The sequence below is a fragment of the Barbatula barbatula genome, assembly GCF_947034865.1.
Source record: "Barbatula barbatula genome assembly, chromosome: 3".
NCBI lineage: Eukaryota > Metazoa > Chordata > Actinopteri > Cypriniformes > Nemacheilidae > Barbatula > Barbatula barbatula.
Genome location: NC_136764.1, coordinates 988,398 through 1,004,119, shown reverse-complemented (window position 1 = coordinate 1,004,119; position 15,722 = coordinate 988,398). Strand labels below are relative to the sequence as shown.

General features: G+C 34.5%; 2 protein-coding genes across 2 annotated transcripts in view; both read right to left on the bottom strand.

Annotated features, from left to right (window-relative positions):
• Positions 1-6,057: 6,057 nt before the first annotated feature.
• Positions 6,058-7,343, bottom strand: LOC306892163 (protein FAM43A-like; the record flags this gene model as incomplete). The annotated part of the gene is made up of 1 exon (XM_079453035.1): positions 6,058-7,343. The coding sequence occupies one exon, from the start codon at positions 7,341-7,343 to the stop codon at positions 6,339-6,341; it is 1,005 nt and encodes a 334-aa protein (XP_079309161.1). The 3' UTR covers positions 6,058-6,338.
• Positions 7,344-8,866: 1,523 nt separating this feature from the next.
• LOC306892151 (uncharacterized protein) overlaps positions 8,867-15,722 on the bottom strand; it is a 32,567-nt gene continuing 25,711 nt past the window's right edge. The window contains exons 16-22 of the mRNA XM_079453017.1: positions 14,993-15,166; positions 14,013-14,186; positions 13,038-13,211; positions 12,061-12,234; positions 11,085-11,258; positions 10,102-10,275; positions 8,867-9,778 (exon numbers count right to left, since the gene is read on the bottom strand). Coding sequence (XP_079309143.1) covers positions 9,760-9,778; positions 10,102-10,275; positions 11,085-11,258; positions 12,061-12,234; positions 13,038-13,211; positions 14,013-14,186; positions 14,993-15,166 — 1,063 coding nt within the window. The 3' untranslated portion in view covers positions 8,867-9,759. The remainder of the gene's footprint in view (positions 9,779-10,101; positions 10,276-11,084; positions 11,259-12,060; positions 12,235-13,037; positions 13,212-14,012; positions 14,187-14,992; positions 15,167-15,722) is intronic.

Genomic DNA, 15,722 nt, shown 5'->3' with positions numbered 1-15,722 from the left:
TTAAGAGGGTCGGTGGTCTTAAATTTCTTTTAACTTGCAATTTTATACCATCTAAATTACCTATAAAACTGTCTAAATTCCACGAGCAAGCACTCTTGGCCTGGAAATTGTGCTTTGTGCATAATCTTTCTCCTCACAGAATGAAAATATGGAACAACGAATTGATTGCAGTGAAAGGCAAGAGTTTATTTTTTGAGAAATTGTTGGATCACGGGTTAATGTATTTAAGTGATTTATTTGATTCATCTTTAAAAATTCACTCTTATGACTTTTTTGTCCAAATTCAATTTTCCTATAAAATTTAAAGAATTTTTGGTAGTAATTAAAGCTATTCCCTCTGGGCTTATTAATTTAATGTGCAGCCACCTGACTTATTATAAAGTTGAAAATAAAGATTACGATCTTCTTATACATGGTAAATACATTTTTGATAAAAAAAAATATTTTTGATAAAAAATGTACTAACAAAGATATAAGACAAGTATTTAACGAACAAAAGAGAGTTACTCTAAGAGGGAAATTTTACTGGAATTCCATTTTAAGAGATGTTAATTGTAGAAAACATGGCTGCTCCCTTACAAATTATGTATTTCTAATAAAGTAAGAGAAATTCATCTGAAGATCTTACACAAAATATATCCAACTAATATGTGGCTTTCTAATTTTATGGATATTGGGAAAGAATTTTCCTTTTGTAACAACTGTGAGGAATCTTTAGATCATTTGTTTGCTGATTGTGTAAAGTCATTTTGGAAAGATTGTTTTTTTACTTTTTCAGTTAAATTTAATCTAACGATATCACTGAATGTGAAAGAAATTATTTGCTACTTTGAGAATGATGATAAAAATATGCAAAATTTTGTACATTTTATCATCTTGAATGGAATTTTTTTTATTCATAAATGTAGATTGTCAAAATCTCCTCCTTTACACAAGGTTTTCTCTAACGAACTCATTCTGTTAATGAAGTCTCTTAAAATTGTTAAAAACTCAAAAGCTATGTCTATTGTAAGATATTATGAGTCTGTATTTGGCGTCTTGTGAATGTCTCTTTTTATTTTTATTTATTATATTTGTTTATATTATATTGAGTTTATGTTACTCATGCCTGTTTTTTCTGTAATGTTATTTACATGTTCTAAATAAAATAAAAAATATGAAAAAAAAATGTAGGCCTATATCATAATTCGCAGTACCGGTGCATTTAACCGTGTTCAGTATTTGAGTTTAAATAAAGTTTGTGTTAAAGTAGGGAGCGCGCGAGAAGAGAACGGAACTCTCGCGGGACGAGAGAGAAAAGAGATCTGAGAGAAGATGGCGCCGCACCGCGCGGGGATATTTCACTCAGAGAGAGTTTAACTCGCGTCTAGTCGGTTCTTTATGGACAGAGATCTTACTGTGCGCCGACAAGCTCACAGTGTTGAGGAGGAAAAGCAGACCTTGACTGTGCGGTGACTTTGGCCTGTAAAGCTCATGTTTAGTCGAGTTAGGCCCAACGCACACACACGCCTGACTCTACGAGAGGACGCCGGTGTTCCGGGACACAAATCATCGACACGACCGGAGTCCGACGACATCGTGGACTACAACAGAGTCATCACGTGCTACGGAAGTGGTAGGATTGTGTCTGCTCGCTCTCCGTAAAGAGAGTATTGAGGATATTGAGCTCCAACAAACAAGCGCGCCAACGGTTTAGCTCACAAGCTGCGTGTTAAGAGACAGTCAAGCTGTAAGAGGCTCCCAAATACTGTCTTACCCCCCGAGGTTTGCTTTCTATTCCTACAACCTCTTCTTATTGTCCAAACAACTGTTTATGTCTCGTGTTCTTTAATACAAATGGTGTGTGTGTTGTTTACTTTGCCTACATTGCTCTGATTTAATTTCTGTATTAATTGAATGTGTAAAGTTCTCATAAAAAAGTGCCAAAGCGTGAATCACAGCCGTACCATAGACTGATGAATTTACATTGAGGTGTCGCCTTCGCCATATTGGGTTAACCAGAGAGTTAATAAGTGCTTCATGCTCCAATCGTTATTGTTGGAGGCTTTTATTCATTATGAGCCGATGCTGAAAGGGTCACATGTTGACTAAACATCTTTGTGGGATTTGCCAATGTCGCCCCATTGTCTCAATGACTGAAATCTCTCTCTCTCTTTTCTCCAAATGTCCCAGAAAAGATTAAAAGTGTCAATAAAGTTGTGATCTTGTAGAAGCCGTTTATTAAAGCGCCAGTATGATTTATAGACTTTAGAGGAAACAGAGACGGACAGAAAAGAAGGTAAAATACTGCTACTAGAAAACCTTTCTGTGTCTTTTTCTTATGTAAAATCGGTCCAGTCCAGCTCCAGACAGAATATTTGAATTCTTTTTAACCAAGTATATTGTCTGACTCCAGGAAAGCCTCCCTCCACACATCAACAACATCATGTTCATTCATCCATTTCTTGAAAGCTTCAGCAGATGATGGATGGGGTTCATCATGTAAGATAAACGCTCTTGACCAACACTTGGTGCATAAACATTAATGAAAGTTAAATGATTATCACCTAATGCAATATCTACACACATAATTCTGACAGACACAACTTCTATCATTACTGGTTGCTTACTAATGTGCATCTCTAAAAGTATGACAACACCTGCACTTAAATGTGTTCCATGACTGAATAAAGGTTTTCCTTTCCAGTCTCCAACCCAGCACACCTGCTTTTCTGGATCTGTACGAGTTTCTTGTAACAAAATTATATCTGATTTCTTCAAAAGTAAATAATCAAACAAAGCAGCTCTCTTAGCAGTGACCCGACAACCATTAATGTTGAAGGTTGCAAAATTCAAAGGTGCCATAAGATATATAAGAAAGGGGCAAATAAAGAAACTCAAATAAATATATGCGTATAGACTCATTAGATATATTATTATTTCAACCCTTTCTCAACAGCACTCATTTGTTATTTGAGTCTGTAACGTTTAGGTTGATCAGTTTCTTCAAGGGTAGCTTTTCTCATAGCCATGGATCTGGATTCAACAAAAGATGCAGATCAGGAAAGAAAGTTTTCAGTTTTGGTCCTCGTTGATTAAATGTAACATCAAGCAAATTATGAATCTGTTGGATCGTTTAATAAAGAGATTTCACTTTAAACTGTGAGGGTTTCCTTACACAAATGAGATCTTAAAACAGTCTTGTCTTCCTCGTCTTGTACTTTTTTGCTCTGCCATCATCTCAGTAACATGCTGTACCCAACTAACATCCAACGTCTCTACAGAAGTGAGCAGGATCAGCTTGATTCTCAACTTGTTTCACAGCCTGATTCACTACTTCAGTAGTTGTTGTACACATCAGCTTAGTATGCCCATATTTGCCGCATTTACAACATTTCATCGAATCTGTACTAATAAATATTGTGTAATCTTTACCTTGAATCGCCATTTTTGCAGAAACATTTAAAGGTCGGCTATCTGCATTCAGCAACATGTATGCGTGCTGTCGAAAAGACATAACATGTTTTAACTTGGGGTTTTTAAGACCAAGAGGAATCATTTTTATCGGTCCCACCATTTAAAGCCACCGGTCTCTGTTGGATTCTCTTCTGGCCGAAGTGTATCAGTGAAAGATGTTTTTATGTGCGTTCCTGCCCCAGGTGGCCTGAGGGCCAATGCCATGAGAGCGATAAGTTGGTCAGAGAAAGTTTCCTTTGTTTCTCATGGCGTCTCATTTGCGTAGCTCTGACAGTCTGGTTGATTTGCACCTAATAACTAAACTTAGTTATGGACGTTCTGCCAGCATCATCCTTTTATTTCATTGGCAGTAAATGAAATCACCCATATTACATGTCATTTATTACGATTTTATTGGGCTACATTGTTTTTAATCTGCATTTGTTTATTAATCTTTATATTTTTTTATTTTAAACGTTTAATTTGAAAATTTTAATAAAATATCCGTTATGTTATTCATGATGAAGTAGTATTTTATTTAATAAACTTATTTTTACCGTTATTATGTGAGGTAAATTAAGTTTAAATCAAGAAAGTTTTGAAATTCGCAACATTTCAACACAACTTTTTCTTAGTTCAGTCTGTGGCACAAACACAAAGATACTAAAAACCTTATAACAAAAATTAAAAATTGTATTTAGAATAACTTTTGGCTTATAACGTGACAACGACGTAAGAATGTAATTTAAAACATTTTTTGATGCATTTTTAATGTACTATTTAATAATGTATATCAAATAAATATAAATGATGACATATGTATATCATGTGACTATATTGCTGATATCAATAAATATATTTCGGTCACTTCGTCATTTATGTTTTAGTTGAAAGTGTAAATATTTATAGAAAACCTAGAAAGCGGAAACACTATATACCAACTATATTTGTACTTGAACAAGGATGCTTCACTTTTAGATGTGAAATTCATTCCTTAATATTCTAAACCTTTAGTTCACAAACATATTCATGTGTATCTATGTATTTTGTATTATATTTTCAGCTGTGCTTTAACAGGCACATGTGGACGTGTGGCAGGATTAAGCCTTGTTACCAGTGATGGTTTGCTTATCTGCATCAGTTCCTTTTTATAGCCAATGTGCTTTGAATCTATTTTACAAGCTTTTATTGGCCCATTTACTCGCAGCTTTCTACCCGAATCACCGCTCGGTGGTTTACCCATAATGACAGACACTTTCTTTTCCTTTGACATCGGCTGACAATCAATCAGATCGATGGCCAGCCAGCACATTTACAATACACGTCAATAGCTCCTGAAAGTAACACAAGCTCTTTCTGTGTTGATAAAAGGGACCTGATGTTCAAACTCTTATTGTTTCAAAAGGTTTGAGTATTTAGGCTGAAATATGATAATAACCATATGGCCTCATAAAACTGTGGATTACTAGATGACTTTTGGGATAAAGTTCTATAGAGCTATCAATCTTATTTCCTTACACCATAAAATCCTATTACAAGAAGAATAGATGGTATCTCTCGACACTGGGTTCAGTGTGTTTTACAGTATGTGTGATTCAGTGATGAACAAGTAAACATGTTTGCATGGCTTTGTACAGTATGTGTGTGTGTTTTGCCTCTGAGCTGCACTTGTCATGAGGAAGTTGAAACAAAGCCCCAGACAGACAGGAAGTGATGTCCGTGGCTCAGAAAAACAAAATTCCTTTTCTGTCATCAGCTGCTCTGGAAGATGTTTCACACAACTCCAGTGTTACCATCAGTTAGTCTGTTCAACTTTCAGAAATATTGCCCTCAATGACCTGCTGTGACTGAACAGGCATGTTATGTATTGATGACGGTCTGGTGGTCCAGATACACACCGGTGGCCGTAAAGTAAACTGCCTTTAGTAACGGGTCAGAATTCTTTGTGTAGTGAAATACAGGCGTAATCGATACAACGCTTCTCAGCGCATATGTGTTCTTATTTACAGCTTAACTTCTTGGTTTCTGTACATTTCTTGAGAGACTCAAATGTGAAGTGTCCAATGGTCAAATTTGCAAACTTCCTAAAATGTCTTTGTTTCACTTTATATATATATATTTATATGGGAAAAAATCTGGATGAATAAAAGAATCCCCAGATGAACATGTGACACAAGCATCATTCAAATAACACAAACAAAACCAGGAATAATCGGTCAAAGTCAAACCTGTAAATATGTCGCTGTATAAACTTAAAAACATTATTGATGGGCATTTACTATATTTTTATTAATGTTCGACCATTAAACAACGTCTGAATAATATTTAATTGTTATTCATTTGTTCTATTACTGAAGAGAGAAGATGGCACATGTGGTCGATCCTCTCTTTTTTCTCATGTTTTTAAATTAAATTTTACTTAATTTGTTATGTAACGTGTTTTTTCTCATATTTTTTAAAGTAAAATTTACTCGCACAAAAAACACTAGTTTAGATTTTTACAGTGCAGTTAAGTCATAGACGGCATCCATCCACTTTCCTCTTACAACCACGTTTTACCATTAAACCAAAAATCATTCAATTTTTCATTTTTATAACATGACAGTTCCAATATTTAATGAGAGAAACACTTGCTTTGTGTTTATTGACAAATAACACTCAACGACATTTACATTTGCTACTGTAAGTAAAACAGCATCTACACAGAAAAGAAAATATTCACAGATTTGAAACATTTGCATAGCAAAGATATAGTTTCCAGTGCATTGAAACATTACCTTCAAGATCAACCGAATGCTTCACACATTTAACTAAACACTCCAGTTCAAGTACAATGAAGCTCTTTAAAACAACAGCAACAGCTACAGTATCTGAACGTAGAAGAATAGAGAGTTGATGTTTCATCAGCTGTACGTGGTTTCTGGATGGTTATCATCCGTGAACTCATCAGAATCAGTTCCAGAGCTCAGCTCAATGTTGGACGATTCACTGTTCGTGCTCTCACCACACAGCAGACGAGTCACCTGCGCGTCAGACTTCAAAGACTTCACATCATTTCCAATGCACAACTCTCCCAATTCATTGATGATGACACACAATTCCTCTTTGCTGTCCTCGAAACAGTCGTCGTCTAGAAACACATGGAACAGCATGACCCTCTCCTCCTCTCTCTCCCCGACCAGATCTTCAATGATGGAGTGCAGCTTAGGAGCGCTTCGGCTGCGCTCCACCGGAGGTTTGTACACGTTCACCGTCTTCCTCTTGGGCACGAGAGGAACTGTTTGCTCTCCTATGAGAATCTGTTGCTGATGTTTGGCGTCTTCTCTACGTTTGAGTCTCTGAAACTCGCTCAGAGCCGAGCTGGAGGTCTGGTACAGCAGAAGCGCCATCGCTTTCGCCTTCTCGGGTTTGGAGACGAGGACCGCGTGACATCTCAGCATCACTGCTTTGTGCTTGATCTCGTGTCTGTAAATCCAGGCAAAGATTTTGGGAAGCCTCGGATCGGCTACGCAGTACGTGATTCGGTGAAGTAAATACAGATGTCCTGGTTTTCTGGACTTCTCGTCGGAGTGGATCATGCGTATTCCCTCAGCGCCCATGGTCAGGCGCATTTTAGTGCCGTGTCTGCCCATCTCGCTCTTATTCCAGATCTTCCTGATGACCACGTCCGTACATCCCTCTCCTTTTGTCTGAATGGTGGTTGAATTGCCCAAATATAAGACCGTATAGGTGGTATCGTCTGAGGTGATGCCTAACTTTTTCCTTCTGGATTTGAAGATGGTCCCGATGCGGGTCAGAGCCCCGTCTGGATAGGATTTGGTAAACGAAGACAGAGCTGAACCAAGAGAGAACTTTGAGTGTTTCTCTTTTTCTATGAGTTCATCTTCATTGTCTTTTAGTTGCAACATTATGACATTAAATGCTGCGCCGTATTGAATCTAAACTTTCACAACCTGTCAGACAGACATCTGCTCTGCAGTCGCTTATATATCTGTGTGGACTGAACCATTACAGATCAAAGCAGGGGTGTCCAAACTTTTTTCTATACACTGTTAAAGATCCAACTTGAATATGTTCATTTAACAAAGGAAATTACGTTACTTGAACAAATAATGTTTGGTAAAAGGAACCAAGATATCATTTTGTGTGTACTGAATACAATTCATCCACAGCGTGTTGCTAACAAAGATTATTTTGTTGACTGGACTTAGATACTCTTAGATAAGTTATTGTTCAAAACTTGCAAAATAATGTAAGCTCAACAAACAGAAAAGGTGTTTATTCATTGTTTCATATTTAGTTCAGTTTTGAATCAAACGTGTTTGGATTCCTGTTTTACTGTTTGCTAACTTTATTCATGCACTTTAAAATGTAGTTAGTTACCTGTTGTGTTTGGAGTCGTTTTTTAATGAACGATGTTTCACGATTGTTGATTGATGTTTGTGTTTCTGCTGTTGATGTCTAAGTGCCTGATGCTGTGCTTCTATCTCTGAAAGAGGATTCGACACAAACTGCTCGAGCAGTTACTGAACCAATGTTGGTCTGTCTTCATTGGAATTATGATTAGATCGTGTTTATAATGTAATACAAATAATATAAGAAAACATCATATATTGGGTTGGGTGGCCTTAAATCCATAGTTGAGAGAACATCACACGTAATGTTGTCCAGTGATTTCAAGTTGGTTTCTTTTTTGTAATCAATAAGAAAATGTAGTTGATGTAAACTATTTGATCAGAAGTTGACTAAGATTGTTTGCTGTTTTGTGGAAATTGTTTTACTGTATAAGAGCCCTATTTCATATATTCTGTTTATTGAAACATTATTTTTTTCATGTGATCAAAGCAGAATTTTCAGTATCATTACTTCAGTCCCACATTAATAAAAAAGTGACTATTTTTCTGCAACTTCAAATCCAGAAGACTGATTTGTGAGTTTTGCCTGCAAGTGCAAATCTCAACATTCAACTTTTCACATTGGGGCTGTGAGTGTACACCTACAGATACTTATTTTACAAGTGTGTGTGTGTGTGTGTGTGTGTGTGTGCGCTGTGAATACTGGCGGGGAGCAGGATATGACATATATGATAATATACTTTACAGCGATCTGGCTTTACATTATGACCACTGACGGGTGAAGTGATTAACACTGATTATCTCATCATCACAGCACTTATTACTGGGGGGGAAATATTAGGAAGCAAGAGAACATTTTGTCCTCAAAGTTGATGTTAGAAGCAGGACAAATGGGCAAGTGTAAGTATTGGAGGGAGTTTGATACTCATTTCAACCTGCAGAGGCCGCCATTATCTTTCTTCAATGACATTATCTGGTTGCACTCACAGGCAGCCAAACTGAACAAAGACAAACAAATCAGTTCTTCTGTAGATATAAGATGCTGTAAGATGAAAAAGAAAATAAAGACGCGATCTGGTGTTTTCATACATTTTATTATTGTTGGTTAAAAACAACACAAACATACATATTAATAAGATAAAATCATTGTAAATTTAATATAGGCCTATACAAGACTCCATTAGCTATTATAAAGTGTATTTTATCCAGGTTTTGACTCTTTGAAGGACCTCCCACATTATACACACACTTCATATTTGCAGTTTTAAAGTAAAAAGAAATCCTACAAAGTTTGTCGTCTCCCAAAAACCACGTCCTTTTTCGTCACATCCATAACGCAAGTTTATTTCCCTTTTTTAAAACAGAATATTTGTTCATAGACCGAATTTCTTTTATGTTTAGACTCTTTCAACAAGGGTTTAGTAAAATATAAACAGACGGTTCAATATATTTGTGCGTTTTTGTCACATCCATAATGTTGGAATTACCCATGTGACATTAGTTCATGCTATTGTAAGGGAAAAGCTTCAAGACACAAGTCACCTCATGAGATATTTAAGACTTTAAGGATTCAGATGTTGTTTATCAACAATAAGCATTAGCATAATATCTCATTACATACATATTCAGAATTGAATCTACATACAAATATGTTCAAATGCATTATTATTCACATTAATATTTCAAATAAATGTCACTTTCCTGACACACACATACAGTAAAAACCCTTCACGCCCGCAGCAAATGTGCCGATGTGACACAGAAAGCTCAGATTTAAGGACAATCTGCTGCATTTGAGCCCTTTTGCTTTATAGTGGACTGAAGCAGAAAAACACAAAGAGACAAACAATCAACAGTTTGTGTGTTTTCATCTCTAACAGACTCATGTTGAGCTCTTATGAGTCACTGATGTTGTTTGTCCAGTAAGTAAACAACTCTTGTAGTTTATGACAAAACACAGTCGCTTGATTTATGATTTTGGCCAAATCCTGTAAATATCAGAGAAACATCAGATATTATTATTATGAACTCATTACAGTCATTATCAACAGATATCATCTAACAATGACTTGTGTTGTGATCTTAAGATATGATAAATATAAACTTACACACTTCTGAAGTGACTTACAAATGAGAAGAACACAGAAACACTTCATCCAAACAACAACACAACACAACACAGGTGTGTTTACACAACAAGACTAATAGATGAAAGTGTATTTATAATGAGTCACTTTTATTGACAAATAGTACAAATTATAATGACTATTGAATTTAATATGATCATTTCAAGAGTAAATAAATAACTTACTGTAGTGACTGTAGTTTACATTGAGGATCCTTCAGTAGATCAGAGAGCAGCTTCACTCCTGAATCTCCTGGATTATTATCGTTCAGATTGAGTTCTGTCAGATGTGAGGGGTTTGATCTCAGAGCTGAAGCCAGAGCAACACAACCTTCAGATCCAATACTGCAGTTCCACAGACTGAAACAAGAAATAAACTCTTCACACTCACAGCAAATGAATTCATGATTTATAATATTTGTGGGATTATTGTCAGTTAATAGAGAAACACATGACAGATATTTAGACATTTATTCACAGATATAAGTTGCTGGTGTTGGATTTAAACTCTTCTACCGGCACAGAAACAATAAATGTGTGTTTACATCTGAAATGACTTGTGAGGGTCAAATAAAAAAAACAAATGTGTTTATAAAATGTTTCAATAATTCAATAAACTTTTGCACATGAAGACTTGATGAAAGAGTTTAACACGTCCTTACATACAAACATTTATTTATTTTCTATTTCACTGCAACAAATGTCAAAAAAAGACTTTTCTTATTTAGTATGTTTGTCTTGTTTTCCAGCACAAATGTCTAAACATTCTTGAATCAAGATTCATTTTCATGATGAGCAAAATGACCTGTTTTGTTTTTAGGCCCAAAGTATGAAATGTCAGTGAATCTGTGTTAAAGACAAGCTAAAACATCTGTCAATGGGGTCAGAAAAATAATCTTGAATTAAGTTTCACCTTTTTCTTAGTCACTAAACTCAAGATTATATGTTTTACTGTATTGGCAGATTTTTTTGTTTGTTTTAACACAGATTCACTTAAATTTAATATTTTTCATCTTCAAACAAGAATTATTTTCTCAGGTTATTTTGCTCATTGTGAAAATGCATCTTGATTCAAGAATGTTTAGACATTTGTACTGGAAAACAAGACAAAAATATCAAGTAAGAAAGTCATTTCTGCAGTTTAATGACATCATAACACTTTCACTCACTGTAGTTTCTGTAGTTTACATTGAGGATCCTTCAGTAGATCAGAGAGCAGCTTCACTCCTGAATCTTCTAGTTTATTAAAGCTCAGATTGAGTTCTGTCAGATGTGAGGGGTTTGATCTCAGAGCTGAAGCCAGAGCAACACAACCTTCAGATCCAATACTGCAGCCAGACAGACTGAAACAAGAAATAAACTCTTCACACTCACAGCAAATGAATTCATGATTTATAATATTTGTGGGATTATTGTCAGTTAATAGAGAAACACATGACAGATATTTAGACATTTATTCACAGATATAAGTTGCTGGTGTTGGATTTAAACTCTTCTACCGGCACAGAAACAATAAATGTGTGTTTACGTCTGAAATGACTTGTGAGGGTCAAATAAAAACAAATGTGTTTTAAAAAAGTTCAAATTCAATAAACTTTTGCACATGAAGACTTGATGAAAGAGTTTAACACGTCCTTACATACAAACATTTATTTATTTTATATTTAACTGCAACAAATGTCAAAAAAAGACTTTCTTATTCAGTATGTTTGTCTTGTTTTCCAGCACAAATGTCTAAACAGTCTTGAATCAAGATTCATTTTCATGATGAGCAAAATGACCTGTTTTGTTTTTAGGCCCAAAATATGAAATTTCAGTGAATCTGTGTTAAAGACAAGCTAAAACATCTGTCAATGGAGTTAGAAACATAATCTTGAATTAAGTTTCACCTTTTTCTTAGTCACTAAATTCAAGATTATATGTTTTACTGTATTGGCAGATTTTTTTGTTTGTTTTAACACAGATTCACTGAAATTTCATATTTTTCATCTTCAAACAAGAATTATTTTCTTAGTTTATTTTGCTCATTATGAAAATGCATCTTGATTCAAGAATGTTTAGACATTTGTGCTGGAAAACAAGACAAAAATATCAAGTAAGAAAGTCATTTCTGCAGTTTAATGACATCATAACACTTTCACTCACTGTAGTTTCTGTAGTTTACATTGAGGATCCTTCAGTAGATCAGAGAGCAGCTTCACTCCTGAATCTCCTGGATTATTATTGTTCAGATTGAGTTCTGTCAGATGTGAGGGGTTTGATCTCAGAGCTGAAGCCAGAGCAACACAACCTTCAGATCCAATCCTGCAGTAAGACAGACTGAAACAAGAAATAAACTCTTCACACTCACAGCAAATGAATTCATGATTTATAATATTTGTGGGATTATTGTCAGTTAATAGAGAAACACATGACAGATATTTAGACATTTATTCACAGATATAAGTTGCTGGTGTTGGATTTAAACTCTTCTACCGGCACAGAAACAATAAATGTGTGTTTACGTCTGAAATGACTTGTGAGGGTCAAATAAAAACATTATTGGGTTTTAACAAAGTTCAAATTCAATAAACTTTTGCACATGAAGACTTGAAGAAAGAGTTTAACACGTCCTTACATACAAACATTTGTTTATTTTCTATTTCACTGCAACAAATGTCAAAAAAAGACTTTCCTATTCAGTATGTTTGTCTTGTTTTCCAGAACAAATGTCTAAACAGTCTTGAATCAAGATTCATTTTCATGATGAGCAAAATCACCTGTTTTGTTTTTAGACAAAAATATGAAATGTCAGTGAATCTGTGTTAAAGACAAGCTAAAACATCTGTCAATGGAGTTAGAAACATAATCTTGAATTAAGTTTCACCTTTTTCTTAGTCACTAAATTCAAGATTATATGTTTTACTGTATTGGCAGATTTTTTTGTTTGTTTTAACACAGATTCACTGAAATTTCATATTTTTCATCTTCAAACAAGAATTATTTTCTTAGTTTATTTTGCTCATCATGAAAATGCATCTTGATTCAAGAATGTTTAGACATTTGTGCTGGAAAACAAGACAAAAATATCAAGTAAGAAAGTCATTTCTGCAGTTTAATGACATCATAACACTTTCACTCACTGTAGTTTCTGTAGTTTACATTGAGGATCCTTCAGTAGATCAGAGAGCTGCTTCACTCCTGAATCTTCTGGTTTATTATCGTTCAGATTGAGTTCTGTCAGATGTGAGGGGTTTGATCTCAGAGCTGAAGCCAGAGCAACACAACCTTCAGATCCAATACTGCAGTCAGACAGACTGAAACAAGAAATAAACTCTTCACACTCACAGCAAATGAATTCATGATTTATAATATTTGTGGGATTATTTTCAGTTAATAGAGAAACACATGACAGATATTTAGACATTTATTCAGAGATATAAGTTGCTGGTGTTGGATTTAAACTCTTCTACCGGCACAGAAACAATAAATGTGTGTTTACGTCTGAAATGACTTGTGAGGGTCAAATAAAACAAATGTGTTTTAAAAAAGTTCAAATTCAATAAACTTTTGCACATGAAGACTTGATGAAAGAGTTTAACACGTCCTTACATACAAACATTTATTTATTTTATATTTAACTGCAACAAATGTCAAAAAAAGACTTTTCTTATTTAGTATGTTTGTCTTGTTTTCCAGCACAAATGTCTAAACATTCTTGAATCAAGATTCATTTTCATGATGAGCAAAATCACCTGTTTTGTTTTTAGGCCCAAAATATGAAATTTCAGTGAATCTGTGTTAAAGACAAGCTAAAACATCTGTCAATGGAGTTAGAAACATAATCTTGAATTAAGTTTCACCTTTTTCTTAGTCACTAAATTCAAGATTATATGTTTTACTGTATTGGCAGATTTTTTTGTTTGTTTTAACACAGATTCACTGAAATTACATATTTTTCATCTTAAAACAAGAATTATTTTCTCAGGTTATTTTGCTCATTATGAAAATGCATCTTGATTCAAGAATGTTTAGACATTTGTACTGAAAACAAGACAAAAATATCAAGTAAGAAAGTCATTTCTGCAGTTTAATGACATCATAACACTTTCACTCACTGTAGTTTCTGTAGTTTACATTGAGGATCCTTCAGTAGATCAGAGAGCAGCTTCACTCCTGAATCTTCTGGTTTATTATCACTCAGATCAAGTTCTGTCAGATGTGAGGGGTTTGATCTCAGAGCTGAAGCCAGAGCAACACAACCTTCAGATCCAATACTGCAGCCAGACAGACTGAAACAAGAAATAAACTCTTCACACTCACAGCAAATGAATTCATGATTTATAATATTTGTGGGATTATTGTCAGTTAATAGAGAAACACATGACAGATATTTAGACATTTATTCAGAGATATAAGTTGCTGGTGTTGGATTTAAACTCTTGTACCGGCACAGAAACAATAAATGTGTGTTTACGTCTGAAATGACTTGTGAGGGTCAAATAAAAACATTATTGGGTTTTAACAAAGTTCAAATTCAATAAACTTTTGCACATGAAGACTTGATGAAAGAGTTTAACACGTCCTTACATACAAACATTTATTTATTTTATATTTAACTGCAACAAATGTCAAAAAAAGACTTTTCTTATTTAGTATGTTTGTCTTGTTTTCCAGCACAAATGTCTAAACATTCTTGAATCAAGATGCTTTTTCATGATGAGCAAAATGACCTGTTTTGTTTTTAGGCCCAAAATATGAAATGTCAGTGAATCTGTGTTAAAGACAAGCTAAAACATCTGTCAATGGAGTTAGAAACATAATCTTGAATTAAGTTTCACCTTTTTCTTAGTCACTAAATTCAAGATTATATTTCTTACTGTATTGGCAGATTTTCTTAGTTTGTTTTAACACAGATTCACTGAAATTTCATATTTTTCATCTTCAAACAAGAATTATTTTCTCAGGTTATTTTGCTCATTATGAAAATGCATCTTGATTCAAGAATGTTTAGACATTTGTGCTGGAAAACAAGACAAAAATATCAAGTAAGAAAGTCATTTCTGCAGTTTAATGACATCATAACACTTTCACTCACTGTAGTTTCTGTAGTTTACATTGAGGATCCTTCAGTAGATCAGAGAGCAGCTTCACTCCTGAATCTCCTGGTTTATTAAAGTTCAGATTGAGTTCTGTCAGATGTGAGGGGTTTGATCTCAGAGCTGAAGTCAGAGCAACACAACCTTCAGATCCAATACTGCCGTGAGACAGACTGAAACAAGAAATAAACTCTTCACACTCACAGCAAATGAATTCATGATTTATAATATTTGTGGGATTATTGTCAGTTAATAGAGAAACACATGACAGATATTTAGACATTTATTCACAGATATAAGTTGCTGGTGTTGGATTTAAACTCTTCTACCGGCACAGAAACAATAAATGTGTGTTTACGTCTGAAATGACTTGTGAGGGTCAAATAAAAACAAATGTGTTTTAAAAAAGGTCAAATTCAATAAACTTTTGCACATGAAGACTTGATGAAAGAGTTTAACACGTCCTTACATACAAACATTTATTTATTTTCTATTTCACTGCAACAAATGACAAAAAAAGACTTTCTTATTCAGTATGTTTGTCTTGTTTTCCAGCACAAATGTCTAAACATTCTTGAATCAAGATTCATTTTCATGATGAGCAAAATTACTTGTTTTGTTTTAGGCCCAAAATATGAAATGTCAGTGAATCTGTGTTAAAGACAAGATAGAAAATCTGTCAATGGGGTAAGAAACATAATCTTGAATTAAATTTCACCTTTTTCTTAG